Here is a 16,299-nt window from a genome sequence, read left to right on the forward strand (position 1 = left end):
CCAGTCAGCATCATACACCCATCTCCATTGATTTACACAGCAGCGATGTGCAGCCACATAAACAGAGATTAACGTTAATCAAGTGTCCTGATAATGAATACACATGAAATCCAGCCTGGACGTCATGTGTATTCAGAATCCTGACACTTCTGACTCTTTTCTTTGAGCTTTCCAGCAAGGGAAACAAAAATCGTTTACCTCCGTAATCTCGCGAGATTACGCGTGGCTTGCTGGAATCTCACAGAAAAGATTCAGACGTGTCAGGATTCTGAATACACATGACGTCCAGGCTGGATGGTCATGTGTATTCATTATCAGGACACTTGATTAATGTTAATCTCTGTGTATGTGGCTGCACATCGCTGCTGTGTAAATCAATCGAGATGAGTGTATGATGCTGACTGGTCACTGATTGGTCAGCGTCATACACGTAAACACGCCCAGTTAAAAACACAATACATGCCCAGTTGGACATAACGAAAAAAAACGCCCAGTTGTCCATTTCAAAGCTCATTTGCATATATATAAAATAGCTCATAACTTGGCCAAAAATGAACGTTTAAAAAAAAAAACAAACACGTTACTGTTATCTACATTGCAGCGCCGATCACATGCAATAGCAGATAGGGATTTCAGAATCTGGTGACAGAGCCTCTTTAATATAGTTATTTCTCACTTTTATATTACACGCTCTCGGGAAGAAATAGTATTACTTGAAGATCATTCTAGTTACAAATTATTTAGGCCTAGTGCGCACTTCAGTCTTTTTCTTCAGTGTGCTAGCCGTTTTTCTGACGGCTAGCACCCTGACCCATTCATTTCAATGTGGCCATGCATACTTCAGTTTTTTTGACGGTCCCGTTACTCAGTTCTGACAAAAGTAGAGCATTTCCTACTTTGGTCTGAGATTCCATGAATGTGAGGCCCATGCAAGTCAATGGGGCCGTCAAAAAAACTCAAGGCACACGGAAGGCATCCGTGTGTGACGGAGCCGTTGCCTAGCAACAGCCTGGCGGGTAGAAGTACATTACAGATATATTACACTAATCGGCAGCCACTTCTCTCTATCCATCACTGATAGAGAGAAGAGGCTGCTGATAAAAATAAAATAAAAAGCAGTTCATACGTACCCCGGTCGTTGTCTTGGTGACGAGTCCCTCTTCTTCCTCCAGTCCGACCTTCCTGTATGACGCGGCAGTCCATGTGGCCCCTGCGCCTGTGATTGGCTGCAGAGGCGGTCACGTGGGATAAAGCGTCATCCCTTGAGGCCGGCCTTCTGACGTCATCCAGTCCAGCGTGACCCCCACTACAGCCTGTGATTGGCTGCAGCAGTGACATGGGATGAAACGTCATCCCAGGAGGCCGGACAGGAGGAAAATGCAGGGAGTTCTGGGTAAGTATGAAACAATTTTTTTGTTATATTCCGAGCGCCGAGCATGGTCATTCTTCAGCGCTAGTCACTGTCCAGGGTGCTGAAAGAGTTACCGCCGATCAGTGCAGCCCATTAACTCTTTAAAGAGGCTCTGTCACCAGATTATAAATGCCCTATCTCCTACATAATGTGATCGGCGCTGGAATGTGGAACAGCAGTGGTTTTTATTTTGAAAAACAATCATTTTTGAGCAAATTATGAGCAATTTTAGATTTAGTTTCTTAAAGACCAACTGGGCGTGTTTTTACTTTTGACCAAGTGGGTGTTGTAAAGAAGTGTATGACGCTGACCAATCAGTGACCAATCCGCCTCATACACTTCTCATTGTTCCAGCCCAGCAGGATCCACAGCACAGTGTGATTGTGCAGTGAAAGAAGCTGGGCTGGAACAATGAGAAGTGTATGAAGCTGATTGGTCACTGATTGGTCAGCCTCATACACTTCTTTCAACACCCACTTGGTCAAAAGTAAAAACACGCCCAGTTGGTCTTTAAGAAACGAAATCTAAAATTGCTCATAATTTGCTCAAAAATGATTGTTTTTCAAAATAAAAACCACTGCTGTTCTCTACATTCCAGCGCCGATCAGATTATGTAGGAGATGGGGCATTTATAATCTGGTGACAGAGCCTGTTTAAGCACCCTGTACAGTGACTAGCGCTGAACAACCATGCTCTTTCAGCACCCTGGACAGTACCATGCTCGGCACACTGAAATCACACGGCCGCTAAAACGGGAACACAGATCCGTCAAAACCGGCCGTGAAAACGGTGATGGAAGTGTGCACGAGGCCTTAGGCAGGGGTGAACCTAGCCCCTCTGCTGCCTGAGGCGAACTATAAAAAGGCGCCCCCCCCCCAATCTATCAGAGTTTTCTCATTACTACCTTTACACATCAAACACGCAATATATAAAAAAAAATTAAATAGGAAAACATTTGTTGTTTATTTGTAAAGTGCTGTTTAATGTATAGAGAAGATTTAAAGAACTCTTTTTACTGTATTACTTTAGTATCATAGATCAGCAACGCAGCATTAACACTGAAAATGGTTTAACGTCTTCTATGCCCCCTTTTTATTACCTAATTGACTTATGATTTTTAACCGAGTTCAGTGGCCCGGCGTGGTCGGCATGATGCAGTGACGTCATCGTGCCGGGCAGTTGACGTCATCAGTGTGCTCCCGATCTCTTGTAGGCCTCAGGCCTAAACCAGGCTGTGGCCTACAAGAGCAAACGGCGGAGCAGGGGTTTCTATTGTGGCAAATGAATTTATTTTTTACATTTTATACTGCTAACTTTTTTTTGGTAGGTTCCGCTGGACCGTTTGGACTACGTCGTAGATTCATTGGACTACTTCAATGATCTACTTTAAAAAAAAAAAAAAATTGTGAAAGAGGGTTGCATGGGGGAGTTTTGATTTCAATAAAAAAAAAAATCTTATGTCTGTTTGTTTTTAATACTTTATTATGGCCTTAGTAATGGCAGCTGTCTGATTGACAGCGTTCAATTACTAAGGCTGGGGCGTAGCATTAGCCAGTAAAAAGGCTATCACTAACCCCTATTATTACCCTGGTTCCCACTGCTGCCAGGGATACCGGGAAGAGTCGAGTACGATTCAGTACCTGGCCATCTGAAACGACTGTTAGGCCGCAGGCTGGTATTATCAGGCTGGGAAGGGCCAAAAAAGTGGCCCTTCCCACCCTGGGGATGCTAGGCTGCAGCTGCTTTATTGTATCTGGCTGGTTATGAAAAATTGGGGAAACCCCTCGTCATTTTTTTTAAATAAATTGAAAAAAAAAATTACGTGAGATCCCCTCCATTTTTCATAGCCAGCCAGATACAATAAAGCAGCAGTAGCCTAGCATCACCAGGGTGGGAAGGGCCATGGTTTTTGTCCCTTCCTAGCCTGATAGTACCAGCCTGCGGCCACCCAAGTGCCCTTCACTTCAGATGGTCGGGTGCTGGATCGTACCCAGCTCTTCCCGGTACTCCTGGTGGCGGTGGGTACCGGGGTAATAATAGGGGTTAGTGACGGCCTTATTACTGGCTAACACTAAGCCCCTTCTTAGTAATGGACGCTCTCGATCAGACAGCAGCCATTACTAAGGCCGTAATGAAGTATTAAAAAACAGAGACATAAAGTAATTTATTTTATTGAAATGACAACTCTTCCACACAATCCACTTTAACCATTTTATTTTAAAAAAAAAGCTTACATCAGCGAAGTAGTCCAACGAATCTACGACGTAGTCCAAATGGTCCAGCGGAACCTACAAAACAAAAATTAGCAGTATGAAAAATAAAAATAAAGTTGGCTGCCCCCGCAGACGTACAAACATATGAATAAATAGTTACCTTCGGGAACATATTAAAATAATTAGAAAAATTAGGCCCATAAAATAAAACATATCAAATAAAAAAAAAAAAATTATAACATCTTTCTTTTAAAGAGAACCTTTCATCTCCCCATCCATGTACAGCTGAGTGCAGCATGTAATGGGGAGGGCCGCACAAACTCTGGGGCACTTTCCATTTTTTTCCTAGCCTCCTTCGTTATTTAGATATCGGTGCTGTAATATTTGGTGCCCGATATTTAAAGAGGCTCTGTCACCAGATTTTGCAACCCCTATCTGCTATTGCAGCAGATAGGCGCTGCAATGTAGATTACAGTAACGTTTTTATTTTTAAAAAACGAGCATTTTTGGCCAAGTTATGACCATTTTCGTATTTATGCAAATGAGGCTTGCAAAAGTACAACTGGGCGTGTTGAAAAGTAAAAGTACAACTGGGCGTGTATTGTGTGCGTACATCGGGGCGTGTTTACTACTTTTACTAGCTGGGCGCTCTGATGAGAAGTATCATCCACTTCTCTTCACAACGCCCAGCTTCTGGCAGTGCAGATCTGTGACGTCACTCACAGGTCCTGCATCGTGTCGGCACCAGAGGCTACAGTTGATTCTGCAGCAGCATCAGCATTTGTAGGTAAGTAGCTACATGGACTTACCTGCAAACGCCGATGCTGCTGCAGAATCATCTGCAGCCTCTGGTGTCGATGTGTCCTCGCTCGTCTGACACGATGCAGGACCTGTGAGTGACGACACAGCGTGATCTCTTGAGAACACGGCTGTGTCTGCACTGCCAGAAGCTGGGCGTTGTGAAGAGAAGTGGATGATACTTCTCATCAGAACGCCCAGCTAGTAAAAGTAGTAAACACGCCCCGATGTACGCACATAATACACGCCCAGTTGTACTTTTACTTTTCAACACGCCCAGTTGTACTTTTGCAAGCCTCATTTGCATAAATACGAAAATAGTCATAACTTGGCCCAAAATGCTCGTTTTTTTAAAATAATAACGTTACTGTAATCTACATTGCAGCGCCGATCTGCTGCAATAGCAGATAGGGGTTGCAAAATCTGGTGACAGAGCCTCTTTAAATAACCCCCTGAACTGTCAATGGGGAGGTAATTGGCAAGGGGGCGTGTAACATCGCTGTGACACTGTCCAATCAGCTACAGACAGTTTCAGAGCAATAGCTGGATAGAGAGCGCGTGCGCGCGAGAGCGCAGCTCCGCCACCACTAAGGAACAGAAGAAGAGTGTGAATTCTTCTTCTGTTTCATGGCATCAGAGCTGTGCGCGCACGCACGCTCTCACTCTTTAGCTCTCGGCAGACAAGGACGACAAGACTGATCTCTCACCTGAGATCACAGTCTTGTACTTGCCTGCCGAGAGCTGAAGAGTGAGAGCGTGTGCACATGCTCGCCTCTCTCCAGCTCTTGCTGTTGACATTGTCCGCAGCGGATTGGACAGTGTCACAGCGATGTTACACGCCCCCTTGCCAATTACCGCCCCATTGGCAGTTCATGGGGTTATTTAAATATCGGCGCCAAACATTACGGCACCGATATCTAAGTAAGAAAAGAGGGTAGGAAAAAAAAAATGTAAAGTGCCCCAGACTTTGTGCAGCCCTGACCATTACACGCTGCACTCAAATGCAAATCTGTGGGCAGGTGAAAGATTCTCTTTAAAGTGTAACAACTTTTTTAAAAACCTTTGACATGTCAGAAGTTTTGATCAGTGGGGTCCGAACACTGAGACCCCCCACTAGTCGCTAAAACGAAGCAACAGAAGTGCTCGGGTGAGCGGTGTGCCGCTTCAATTCTGTTTGGCTTTCCTTGGAGCAGTGTACGGGCTCAATAGAAAGTCTTGGAGTCCGTACACCGCTCACTCGGCTGAAAGTCGATCATAAATGAAGCGGCACAGCGCTCACCCGAGCACTTCTGCTGCTTCCTTTTAGCGATCGGTGGGGGCCTCAGTGCTCGGTCCCCCACCGATGAAAACTTCGGACATGTCACTATGATATATAAAGATATCTATTACTTCGATTGGTGCAAGTTTTAATTACTTTTTATTGAAAATGATTTGTACTTTTTGAGATACAGCTGCTTTGTATCCTGTATACAGAGCAGCTGTATATTGCGCTGAGACCTGAATCCATTAGGTCGCCTATTACCGATCACATCTAAGTTATGAACTTAGATGTGATTGGTAACAGCTCGATCATGCAGGACCCGCTGACCTGATGGATACAGCGCTATATACATTATATAATATATTTATTTTAATTAGCGGGGGCAGGTTTATGGGGAAGGATTAGGGCCTGTTCACATCAGTGTTGGCTTTCTGTTCCGGGGTTCCATGGGAGGTATCCGTCGGGTGAACCCCGCAACGGAAGGTCAAACTGAAACCACAGCTTCCGTTTCAGTCACCATTGAAATCAATGGTGACGGAAACATTGCTAATGGTTTCCGTTCGTCACCATTCCGGCAGGTTTGCGTTTTTGTGACGGAATCAATAGCGCAGTCGACTGCGCTAATGGTGACGGAAACGGAAGCTGTGGTTTCAGTTTGACTTTCCGTTGCAGGGTTACCTCCAACGGAACCCCAGAACGGAAAGCCAACGCTGATGTGAACAGGCCCGAAGGCTTCTTTCACACTAGCATTAATATACGTTTACCTCTCTTCCGTCAGAGGAAGAGAGGATCGATACGTTAAACGGAAAGCAACGGTTCCATTAGAATTACCATTGCTTTCAATGGTAATTCTTTTGTATCAGTTGCTTTCCGTTTGTCTCCGTTCGCTAAGTTTCAGTTTTTTTTAAAGGAAACAAAAGTGCAGTCTGCAGAACTTTTATTTCCGTTCAAAAGAACGGAAACCTAGTGAACGGAGACAAACGGAAAGCAACTGATACAAAAGAATTACCATTGAAAGCAATGGTAATTCTAATGGAGCCGTTGCTTTCCGTTTAACGTATCGATCCTCTCTTCCTCTGACGGAAGAGAGGTAAACGTATATTAATGCTAGTGTGAACAAAGCCCAATACAAGATATTATTTAAAAAAAACAAAAAAAAACCCCAGCTGGGATTTGAACCAGCAACCTTCATGTGTAAGGCAGACAAGCTAACCACTACATTATAGAAGCTGTAATAATCAATCCCTGTGAAACTGTAGTAGTTGAGGGTTTACTATTAGTCTCTCCTGTCTGCTGCGTGTGGGTGGTGACTGGTCAGAGACTCACAGTCAGACTGGCTGCCGCATTCAGTGTGCACTGTGAGTGACTGTGAGACTCACCAGTCACAGCCCTATTTGTAGCTTTCCCACGCTAATTAAGCACAGGAAAGCTACAAAGCCAGGAGTATACTGCAAGGGGGCTCTATAGGGGGGAATTATCCCCCCACCATAGAGCCCTGACTAGTTACTATACTGAAAGGTTAGGGGGGTCTGAGCATCTGACTGACTGTTCTAAAGGGGGGGGGGGCGGAATCCCCCCCTATAGAGCTCTCTGCAGTAAGTCAGACAGTCAGACCCTCCCCCACCCACACTAATCGTTGCATTATAGTGATGTGAGGGCTCTATGGGGTGGATTATTCCAGCCCCATAGAGCCCTCTGCTGTCGGTAAAATGCCCAGACCCCCCCTTGCAGTATACTCACGTCACGGGTCCCGGTCCCCTGATGGCAGATGCGGTACTGGCCTTAGGTTTATATGGTCGAAATATGAAACATCAGTAATATCTTTTTCACTTTAGATATCCTTTATTACAATGGTCTTTTTTTATTTTTTTGTTAGAGCCTTTGTGAAAGTATGTATATGAGTTGGATAAACTACTTGATCCTATTCTGTGATACTGTTTTGGTTCTAACAGGAAGAAGTTCTGGAAATTGAGTACCCTGCTGTTATTGTGGAGCCAATACCCTGTGCCAGACTAGAAGAGGGGTACGCTGCTCAGATTCTGGTGTACGATGATGAGACCTTCATGATGCAAGATGTAGCAGATGAACAGGAGGTAGAAACTGAAACAGTGGAAATAGGTTGGTGTCCCTTGTTTTACAGGACTATAATAGCTATTTAAGCCACGTAATCGGAAATTGGCTGTAGCACGCTAGAAAGACTATAGTTGGTAAGAAAGTGATGCAATTATTATAACCAGCCTAATTTCAGACTTCGCTTGTGGTCTAGGGTAGAGGAGGTTCTAATGTCTGATTGCCAGATAGTCTATGGTAGAGTGGTTAATCCATCCTTTCCTGGTGGTAGTCAAGGCTAGTGGAGGGGTTAATGCCAGCTTCCCTGGTGTTCTAGTGGAGGATTAATGTACACCTCCTAGGTCGTCTAGGATAGGGAAGACTATCATTCCTGATTTTCAGGTGGTCTAGTGTATTGGAGGGGGTTAATGCAGGGGTACATCTCCATAGTTGCCTAGGGTAGTGGGGGGTTAATGCAGGGTTCCTTGGTGGGCTAGGGTTGTTGAACCCACACCACCCCTGCTCTAGAGAATGGGTTAATGCTACCATCCCTGGCAGTCTACTGTAACCTGAGAGGGTTTCTTGTTGAACTAGGGTAGTTAAGGGGTTAAAGACTGCTTCATTGGTTCTTTAGGATAGTGGAGGTGTCCATGCCCACTTCCCTGGTAGTCTAGCCTATTGGAAGGGCTAATAGCTGGTGTCCAGTGGTTTATTCTGCGATGTCTCTTACAGGAAGGTAAATGTGATGCTCTCACCACCTTTACCTTCCCCTTCCTATCCTGCACAGGTAATGTGGATCAGTGCAAGCAGAGACCGTTTCCTGAATTGGGAGAGGGGGGGGTGGTATTTTTAAGAAAATATTATAAAAAAACAACTAGTTTTCTTCAAACAAAATATTAATGTCAATTCTTAATCTCAGATAGGTGAAACTCCCTGGTGTCACAGCCAGTTACACAAGTTTATGTCTTTATTCCAGACATTGCGCGAAGTTACTAAAACAAAAAGTGTTTACGGACAAAAAAAAAGAGGAATTAGTTGTAATCTGACATTTACAGAAACTAGAATATTAATAGAACAAATCACCAATTGTAAGCGCAGCAGAGGTGCATTATCACTACCGCAGCCTTTAAGTCAAACATATTTAATTCTACTCCTAAACGGTGAGGTGGTAATCGCATATAATAGATCGCTTTACACGTGTGACCCATATGAGCCACGGAATGTAACTTCGCACCCACGTGTAAAGAAACCTATTATATGCTGTTTTATTGTGTGTTTTTAGATAAGAATATAGAGGCAACATCTATGAATTTGATGTGGTTTTCATGAGCAAAGGACCACATTGAGATCTTTTTAACACATGATCCTTGGAGAAAAATAATACATAAAGACGGAAACTTTATCTGTCGCCTGCTGTGAGCTATCTGTTTTTTATATCTGTAATATTTTAAAGACGCTTTAAGCAGTGCAAGTTTTATGACATTAACATTTACAGAAGGTTACAATATTTTCAACTGCAGTGACCTTCCCTGAGTCCTTGTAACTGGAAACCTCATTCAACTCTGTTCACATTTCGTTGTTCTTTACATTTGGTGCTTACGCCAGAAAAATCTCCCAACATATGCGCCGAATGTAAGGTTTAGATTTATGCGCCATACAGTTGCGTATTTCTCCCATAAACTCCCATTTAAAAAAAACAAAAACCCCATACACAATGCTGTATATGTTAGTTTGTTTTTGCAGGATACGTCTGCATTTAACCCCTTCCCGCACCTTGACGTAACTGCACGTCAAGGTGTGCAGTAACTTTGCACACCACGACGTGCAATTACGTCTGTACTTTGACAGTTAGCCGTCGCGTGGCGCTACACCGCAGCGGAGGTTAACTGTGCAGGGTGTCTGCCCTGCATTCCCTGTTTCCGATCAGCGGTCCATCGCTGCTGATTTCGGCAGTTAACCCCTTCGATGCGGCAGTCGATTGCGATCGCCGCATTTAAGGAGTTTAGCAGAGATCAGCAGCCCCCACGTGAAATCACGGGGGCTGGAAATGGTACCAGTGGCTTCCGGGCTGCCATGAGGCTGGTCCTCATAGGCTTCCTGTCAGTGTGACTGTCACATCACAATGACAGTTGGAATGCATTACACTACGTGTGTAGTGTAATGTGTTCCAGCAGCGATCAGAGCTGCAAGTCTAAATGTCTTCTAGTGGGACAAGTTAAAAAAAATAAAAGATAATAAAAATGTTTTATAAAAGTTAGAAGTTACATAAACAAAAAATGCTTTTTTTTTTTCTATAATAAGTCTTTTATTATAGGGAAAAAATGAACACATTAAAAAAGTACATATATTTGGTATTACCGCGTTCGTAACAACCCAATCTATAAAACTATAATGTTATTTTTCCCGCACGGTGAACGGCGCAAAAAAAATGCCAGAATCACTATTTTTTTGGTCACCACCCCTCCCAAGATATAGAATAAAAAGTAATCAAAAGGTCGCATGTACGCCAAAATAGTAGAAATAAAAACTACAAACCGTCCCGCAAAAAACAAGCCCTTACACAGCTTTTTTGACTGAAAAATAAAAAAAGTTATGGCTCTAATAATATGGTGACACAAAAAATAATTATGTTATAAAAAAGTGATTTTATCGTGCAAACGCTGCAAAACTTAAAAAAAAAACTATATACATTTGGTATCGCCGTAATCGTACTGACCCGCAGAATAAAGTAAAAATGTCATTTATAGCGCAGGGTCAACTCCATAAAAAAAATGCACTCCTCTCCATTAATTTACACTGCACTAGCGATATAGTTATATTGTTATGTGCAGCTACATATACAAACACTAACATTACTGTAGTGTCCTGATAATGAATATACATCACTACCAGCCTGGACGTGATGTTTATTCAGAATCCTGACCACTTCTGAATCTTTTCTGTGAGATTCCAGCAAGGCAAGCGTAATCTCGTTTGAAATTACAGGTTACATCGTAATCTCGCGAGATTACGCTTGCCTTGCTGGAATCTCACAGAAAAGATTGAGAAGTGTCAGGATTCTGAATAAACATCACGTCCAGGCTGGTAGTGATGTATATTCATTATCAGGACATTGCAGTAATATTAGTGTTTGTGTATGTAGCTGCACATAACGATATAACTATATCGCTAGTGCAGAGTAAATGAATGGAGAGAAGTGTATGACGCTGATTGGTCAGCGTCATACACTCCTCTGTACAACGCCCACTTGGTCTAAAGTAAAACACGCCCACTTGGGCATTAAGAAACTCCTTAGCATAAAGCTAAAAATCGCTCATAAAGTGGTTTAAAATAGATTGTTTTTTTAAATAAAAAGCATTACTGTCACCTACATTACAGCGCCGATCTCCTTATATAGGAGATTGGGCACTTATAATGTGGTGACAGAGCCTCTTTAACTCACACGGTGAACGCTGTAAATAATAAAGAATCTAAAACGCCAAAATTGCTGTTTTTTGGTCACCTTAGCTCAAAAAAAAAAATGTTAATAAAAAGTGCTAAAAAAATGGTACCAATAAAAACTACAGTATGTCCCACAAGAAATGAGTCCTCTCACCACTTTAGTGAGGGAAAAATAAAACCGTTATGGCTCTTGGAATGCGGAGAGTGAAAAACGAAAATAAAAAAGCAAAAAATTGATCAGTCCGGAAAGGGTTAATTAATTTCTAATAAAAAAACATTTATGACCACATGTGGAGTATTGTCATACTCGTGAGAAATTGCTTTTATTTTTGTGAAAATTAAAAAATTCAACATGTTAGGCTGTGAAAATGATTATCAACATTATTCCCACTAATTGTAATAAATTCTGAAAAAGACCTGTGGGGTCTAAATGCTAACTATACCCCTAGATAGATTACTTAAAGAGGCTCTGTCACCAGATTTTGCAACCCCTATCTGCTATTGCAGCAGATCGGCGCTGCAATGTAGATTACAGTAACGTTTTTATTTTTAAAAAACGAGCATTTTTGGCCAAGTTATGACCATTTTCGTATTTATGCAAATGAGGCTTGCAAAAGTACAACTGGGCGTGTTGAAAAGTAAAAGTCCAACTGGGCGTGTATTATGTGCGTACATCGGGGCGTGTTTACTACTTTTACTAGCTGGGCGTTCTGATGAGAAGTATCATCCACTTCTCTTCAGAATGCCCAGCTTCTGGCAGTGCAGATCTGTGACGTCACTCACAGGTCCTGCATCGTGTCGGCACCAGAGGCTACAGATGATTCTGCAGCAGCATCAGCATTTGCAGGTAAGTAGCTACATCGACTTACCTGCAAACGCCGATGCTGCTGCAGAATCATCTGTAGCCTCTGGTGCCGATGTGTCCTCGCTCGTCTGACACGATGCAGGACCTGTGAGTGACGACACAGCGTGATCTCTGGTGAACACGGCTGTGTCTGCACTGCCAGAAGCTGGGCGTTCTGAAGAGAAGTGGATGATACTTCTATGCACAACGCCCAGCTAGTAAAAGTATTAAACACGCCCAGTTGTACTTTTACTTTTCAACACGCCCAGTTGTACTTTTACTTTTCAACACGCCCAGTTGTACTTTTGCAAGCCTCATTTGCATAAATACGAAAATGGTCATAACTTGGCCAAAAATGCTCGTTTTTTAAAAATAAAAACGTTACTGTAATCTACATTGCAGCGCCGATCTGCTGCAATAGCAGATAGGGGTTGCAAAATCTGGTGACAGAGCCTCTTTAAGTGGTGTAGTTTCCCAAATGGGGTCACTTTTGGGGTATTTTCACTGTTTTGGTCTCTCAGGGGCTTTGCAAATGCGACATGACACCCAAAAACTATTCCAGCTAAATCTTAGCTCCAAAAGCCAAATAGTGCTCCTTCACTTCTAAGCCCCGCTGTGTGTTCAAACAGAAGTTTATTACCGCATATGGGGTATTTACGTAATCGGGAGAAATTGCTTTACAAATGCTGGGGTGTTTCTTCTCCTTTATTCCTTGTAAGGGCGGGTTCACACATGGCGGAATTGCACTTAAATTCCGCTGCGGACACTCCGCAGCGTTAATCCGCAGCGGAGCCGTTTCTACATTGACTTTCACTTTAATTTAGCAGTGTTCGTTTACACGATGCGTACAATTCCGCTGCGGAGCATAGGCTGCGGAGCGGAATTTGGTGTCCGCAGCATGCTCTGTCTGTTGCGGAGCAGTGGCGGACTCATGGCGGAATTTCTCCATTGACTTCAATGGAGATTCAAAGTTCCGCAATGAAGTCCGCAGCTGTCATGCACATGTCATGTGTGCTGCGGATGCGTCTTGCTTTTTTTACTTGACATTTCTTCATTCTGGCTGGACCTATGTATTTCTAGGTCTACAGCCAGACTGAGGAAGTCAATGGGGCTCCCGTAATGACGGGAGCGTTGCTAGGAGACGTCAGTAAATAGTCACTGTCCAGGGTGCTGAAAGAGTTACGCGATCGGCAGTAACTGTTTCTGCACCCGGGACAGTGACTACCGATCCCAATATACATGTATCTGTAAAAAAACATATAAGTTCATACTTACCGAGAACTCCCTGTTTCTGTCTCCAGTCCGGCCTCCCAGGATGACGTTTCAGTGTAAGTGACGGCTGCAGCCAATCACAGGCCAAGCACAGGCTGCAGCGGTCACATGGACTGGCGCGTCATCCAGGGAGGTCGGGCTGGATGCCGAAGGAGGGACGCGTCATAAAGACAACGGGCGGTAAGTATGAATTTCTTTTACTTTCACTAGGGAAAGTGCTGTCCCTTCTCTCTATCCTGCACTGATAGGGAGAAGGGAAGCACTTTTCCCGCAGTCCGCAGCAGCTAGTCCGCATCAATGTACTGCACATTTTGTGCAGATCCGCAGCCGTAATCCGCAACCCGGATTAGGTGCGGCATTGATGCGGACAGTTGCGGAGGAATTCCGCCATGTGTGGTCATGCCCTAAAAATTAACATTTCTACGTTTTTTTCAGAAAAAAAGTAGATTCTCATCTTCACAGACTAATTCAAATACATTTAGCATAAAAACTGTGGGGTCAAAATGCTAACTATACCCTTAGATAAATTCAGTGAGGGGTGTAGTTTTCAAAAGGGGGTCACTTTTGGGTTGTTTCCACGGTTTTGGTCCCTCCAGTTCATTGCAAACGTGACATGGCACTGAAAACGAATCCAGCAAAATCAGCTCTTCAAAAGCCAAATGACGCTCCTTCTCTTCTGAGCCCTGCTGTGGGTCCAAAAAGCTGTTTACTACCACATATGGGGTATTGCTGTAATCGGGAGAAATTGCTTAACAAATGCTGTGGTGTTATTTATCCTTTATGCCTTGTGAAAATGTAAACATTGCTATATTTTTTCTGAAAAAAATTAGAATTTCATCTTCACAGACTAATTCAAATACGTTTAGCATAAAAACTGTGGGGGTCAAAATGCTAACTATGCCGCTAGATAAATTCATTGAGGGGTTTAGTTTCCAGAATGGGGTCACTTATTTTTTTTTTTTTCTGTATTGGCACCACAAGACCTCTTCAAACCTGACATGGTGTCTAAAATATATTTTAAAGTAAAGGAGGCCCCAAAATCCTCTAGGTGCTCCTTTGCTTCTGAGGCCGGTGCTTCAGTCTATTACCACACTCGGGCCACATATGGGATATTTCTAAAAACTGCACAATCTGGGCAATATATATTGAGTTGCATTTCTCTGGTAAAACTTTCTGTGTTACAGAAAAAACTATTACAAATGAATTTTGGCAAAAATTAATGAAACTTGTACATTTCACCTCTACTTTGCTTTAATTCCTGAGAAACGCCTATGGGGTTGAAACACTTTCTGAATGCTGTTTTGGATACTTTGAGGGGTGCAGTTTTCAAAATGGGGTGAGTTACGGGGTCTTTCTAATATATAAGGCCCTCAAAGCCGCTTCAGAGCTGAACTGGTCCCTGAAAAAATGGGCTTTTGAAATTTTCTTGAAAATATGAGGAATTGCTGCTAAAGTTCTAAGCCTTGTAACGTCCTAGAAAAATAAAAGAATATAAACATATGGGATATATGAAATTGTAACTATTTTGTGTGGTATTACTGTCTGTCTTACAAGCAGATGCATTTAATTTTAGAAAAATGCTAATTTTTGCTAATTTTCGCAAAATGTTGGTGTTTTTCATACAAATATTAAATTTATCGACCACATTTTTTTGCTAAGATAAAGTACAATATGTTATGAGAAAACAGTCTCAGAATCACTTGGATAGGTTAAAGCATTCCCAAGTTATCACATAAAGTAACACGTCAGATTTAAGAAAATCTGCTTCGTCCTCAAGGCCAAAGCAGGCTCCGTCCTGAAGGGGTTAAAAGTGCAGTTTACAAACAAAAAAAGGTATGTTGATGCATACCACCTGAACCTATGCTAACCCCTTAATGAGCAGCCTATTTTAGACCTTAACCCCTTAATGACCGGGCCATTTTGCACGTTAATGACCAAGGATTATTTTTTGTTTTTTCACGGTCGCATTCCAAGAGTCGTAACTCTTTTTTTATTCTGTCTACATAGCCGTATAAGGGCTTGTTTTTTGCGGGACGAGTTGTATTTTGTAACTGTACCATTTTTAGATGCATATAATATATTGATTAACTTTTATTAACTTTATTTTAGGAGAGAATTGAAAATAAGCAGCTATTCCAGCATTGATTTTCACGTTATAAATTGACGCCGTTTACTAAGCAGCGTAAATAACATGTTACCTTTATTCTATGGGTCGGCACGATTACGGGTATACCAAATGTGTAAAGGTTTTATATGTTTTCCTACGTTTGCACAATAAAAAGCCTTTTAGAAAAAAATTACTTGTTTTTGCATCGCCGCGTTCCAAAAGCCGTAACGTTTTTATTTTTCCGTCGATGTGGCCGTACGTGGGCTTGATTTTTGCGGGGCAATGTGTAGTTTTTATTAGTACTATTTTGGGGTACATAGGACTTATAGATTAATTTTTATTTTATTTTTTATGGGGGGAATGGGAGAAAAGAGAGAATTTTGACGTTGTTTTTTGCGTTTTCTTTGGACGCCGTTCATCCGGCGGTTTAATTAATATGTTCATTTTATTGGTCAAGTCGTTACGATCGCGTGGATACCATATATGTGTATGTGTGATTTGTTTTGACCGTTTTACTAAATAAAACCACTTTTTGGGCCAAAAAAGTAGTTTTATTTGACTTTGACTGTAATTATTATTATTTTTTTTTCACAAACTTTATTTTACTGTTTTACATTTTTTTTTTTAGTCCCACCAGGGGACTTCACTATGCGATCTGCTGATCGCATATATAATGCTTTGGTATACTTCGTATACCAAAGCATTATTGCCTGTCAGTGTAAAACTGACAGGCAACCTGTTAGGTCATGCCTCCGGCATCGCCTAACAGGCAGATGCTGAAGGCAGACCTGGGGGTCTTTGTTAGACCCCCGGCTGTCATGGAAACCCGACGGCGACCCGCAATTTGTTTGCGGGGGCGCCGATCAGGTGACAGAGGGAGCTCCCCCCTCTGTCAAACACATT

The 16,299-nt window shown here is 42.6% G+C and overlaps 1 protein-coding gene across 1 annotated transcript in view; it reads left to right on the plus strand.

Annotated features, from left to right (window-relative positions):
- ELF2 (E74 like ETS transcription factor 2) overlaps positions 1 to 16,299 on the plus strand; it is a 92,611-nt gene that overhangs the window by 29,378 nt on the left and 46,934 nt on the right. The window contains exon 4 of the mRNA XM_075860438.1: positions 7,636 to 7,801. Coding sequence (XP_075716553.1) covers positions 7,636 to 7,801 — 166 coding nt within the window. The remainder of the gene's footprint in view (positions 1 to 7,635; positions 7,802 to 16,299) is intronic.

Source organism: Rhinoderma darwinii, chromosome 1 (assembly GCF_050947455.1).
Source record: "Rhinoderma darwinii isolate aRhiDar2 chromosome 1, aRhiDar2.hap1, whole genome shotgun sequence".
Lineage (NCBI taxonomy): Eukaryota > Metazoa > Chordata > Amphibia > Anura > Rhinodermatidae > Rhinoderma > Rhinoderma darwinii.